General features: G+C 51.7%; 1 protein-coding gene across 2 annotated transcripts in view; it reads left to right on the forward strand.

Moving 5' to 3' along the window:
- Nucleotides 1-2,126, forward strand: part of LOC118771061 (ATP-sensitive inward rectifier potassium channel 10) — an 11,204-nt gene extending 9,078 nt beyond the window's left edge. For both annotated transcript variants that reach the window (XM_036518932.1, XM_036518931.1), the window contains exons 5-6: nucleotides 119-296; nucleotides 1,720-2,126. In XM_036518932.1, coding sequence (XP_036374825.1) covers nucleotides 119-296; nucleotides 1,720-2,126 — 585 coding nt within the window. The remainder of the gene's footprint in view (nucleotides 1-118; nucleotides 297-1,719) is intronic.
- The last annotated feature ends 374 nt before the right edge of the window (nucleotides 2,127-2,500 follow it).

The raw sequence follows: 2,500 nt of genomic DNA on the forward strand, positions 1-2,500 counted from the left end.
TGTGTTTAATGTGTGTGTGTGAGTGAGTGTGTGTGTAAGTGTGTGTGTTTAATGTGTGTGTGAGTGTGTGTGTTTAATGTGTGTGTGAGTGTGTGTGTTTAATGTGTGTGTTGCCCAGGTGACGGGGAAGCTCCTGCAGACGTCTCTGACTCAGGAAGGTGAGACGGTGCGTCTGGATCAGAGGAACGTCCCTTTCCAGGTGGACACCTCCAGCGACAGCCCCTTCCTCATCCTCCCCCTCACCTTCTACCACGTCATCGACGACAGCAGCCCTCTGCGCGCCTGGGCTGCCAAGGGTACGAGGGTGTGTGTGTGTGTGTGTGTGTGTATGTGCGTGCGTGCGTGTGTGTGTGCGTGCGTGCGTGTGTGTGTGTCTGTGTGTGTGTGTGTGTGTGTCTGTGTGTGTGTGTGTGTGTGTGTCCATGTGCATGCGTGTGTCTATGAGTATGAGTGTGTGCATATGTGTGTTTGTGTGTGTGTGCGCGTGTATGTGTGTGTGCGTGTGTGTGTGTGTGTGTGTGTGTGTGCATCCGTGTGTGTGTGTGAGTGTGAGTGTGTGCATATGTGTGTTTGTTTGTGTGCACGTGTGTGCGTATGTGTGTGTGTGCATGTATGAGTGTGTGCTTGTGTTTGTGTGTATGTGAGTGTGTGCGTGTGAGTGTGTGTGTGTGTGTGTGTGCATGTGTGAGTGTGTGCTTGTGTTTGTGTGTGTGTGAGAGTGTGCGTGTGAGTGTGTGTGTGTGTGTGTGTGCATGTGTGAGTGTGTGCTTGTGTTTGTGTGTGTGTGAGAGTGTGCGTGTGAGTGTGTGTGTGTGTGTGTGTGCATGTGTGAGTGTGTGCTTGTGTTTGTGTGTGTGTGAGAGTGTGCGTGTGAGTGTGTGTGTAAGGGTTTGAAGCTCACATCTCAGAAATGTCTTAAATCCATATCATGCATCTTCGGAAACATGGATTATAATTAGTACAGAGGAGCTTTCAGTCAATTGCTGCTCAGTTAATTCAAGCTATTTCAAATAACATATTTATTAGCAACTCTTCTTACTTCCTTTTTTCTCATTCTTATTCGTATTTTTAAAAAATATTTATGGTTTTAGTAAAAATGTTCCCGTTGACTAACACGGATAGAGCGTTCTGCCCTGACACTTGCGGCTGACTTCGCTCTGGGCCGCAGATGCAGACTCTGCTCACGCTGACTCTGACTGGCAGAGCTCAGAGCTCACAGTGTCAGTCGGCAGGACAGCTGCCGAGCGCCCGCCTGTGGGGAGCACAGGTAACAGGCTGATTCTGAGGGTGCTTTCCCCAGCTTTGATACACTGTTTGTGCATTACAGAATTGAATAAAAATGTGTCACTTGAAATACTTGATAAATAGGTCTAAAGGGTCTCAGTGTTTTCCTGGGTGTGGTGATGGGCAGTTACATATTGCACTGAAATTTTAGTGGCCAATAGTGGAAATTGTGTCAGTTGTGTGAATTTGGGGAAGTACGTAATGTTTAGAGCAGGACAGCAGGAAAGTCCCCTCTGATTGGCTATGTTTAGAGCATAACAGTAACAAAAGTAAGCTCTGATTGGCTGTATATACAGCAGGTCAGTAGTAAGAGTCCCTCTGACTGGCTGTATTTACAGCAGGTCAGTAGTAAGAGTCCCTCTGATTGGCTGAATTTACAGCAGGACAGTAGTAAGAGCCCCTCTGATTGGACTCCCCCTCCCCCTCTCCTTGCAGGCGGGGGATGGACGGACCCTGAGCTCGCCGACTTCGAGCTGCTGGTGATTATGAGCGCCACGGTGGAGCCCACCTCTGCCACCTGTCAGGTGCGCACGTCCTACCTGCCGGACGAGATCCTGTGGGGGTACGAGTTTCCCCCTGTGGTCTCCCTCTCCCCCTCCGGGAAGTACGTGGCAGACTTCTCCTTCTTTGACAAAGTGGCCAAGACCAAGACCCCACCCCTCTTCAAACAGGCCCCGCCCTCCAGCCCGCCTCCACACCGTTACCCTGGCAGCAGAGGGGGCGTGGTGGAGGGGGCGGATCCAGAGAAGCTGCGTCTGGAGCAGAGCTACAGGGAGAGAGGAGAGGAGAGAGGCAGGGTGAGAGACAGCAGCCCTCTCAGTGTCCGAATCAGCAACGTATAGAGAGAGGGAGGGGGGGGGGGAGGGAGAGAGGGAGAGAGGGGTGTAGGGGGGGGAGTGGAGGGAGAGAGAGAGGGGGGAGAGAGAGAGGGAGAGATGGAGAGAGGGTAGGGAGAGAGAGAGAGCGAGGGGGGAGAGAGAGAGAGGGAGAGAGAGAGGGAGAAAGAGAGGGAGGGAGGGAGGGGTTTAGAGAGGGGGTGAGAGTGATGGAGAGGGAGGAGGGAGGGAGGAAGAAAGAGACTAAGTCACCATCAGGCTTTAGACACACACACACACGCAAACTCACAACCAAACACAAACACACACACATACACATGCACACGCACACATAAGCAAACTCACAACCAAACACACACACACACACATGCAGATCTGCC

Source organism: Megalops cyprinoides, chromosome 24 (assembly GCF_013368585.1).
Source record: "Megalops cyprinoides isolate fMegCyp1 chromosome 24, fMegCyp1.pri, whole genome shotgun sequence".
In the NCBI taxonomy this organism is placed as follows: domain Eukaryota; kingdom Metazoa; phylum Chordata; class Actinopteri; order Elopiformes; family Megalopidae; genus Megalops; species Megalops cyprinoides.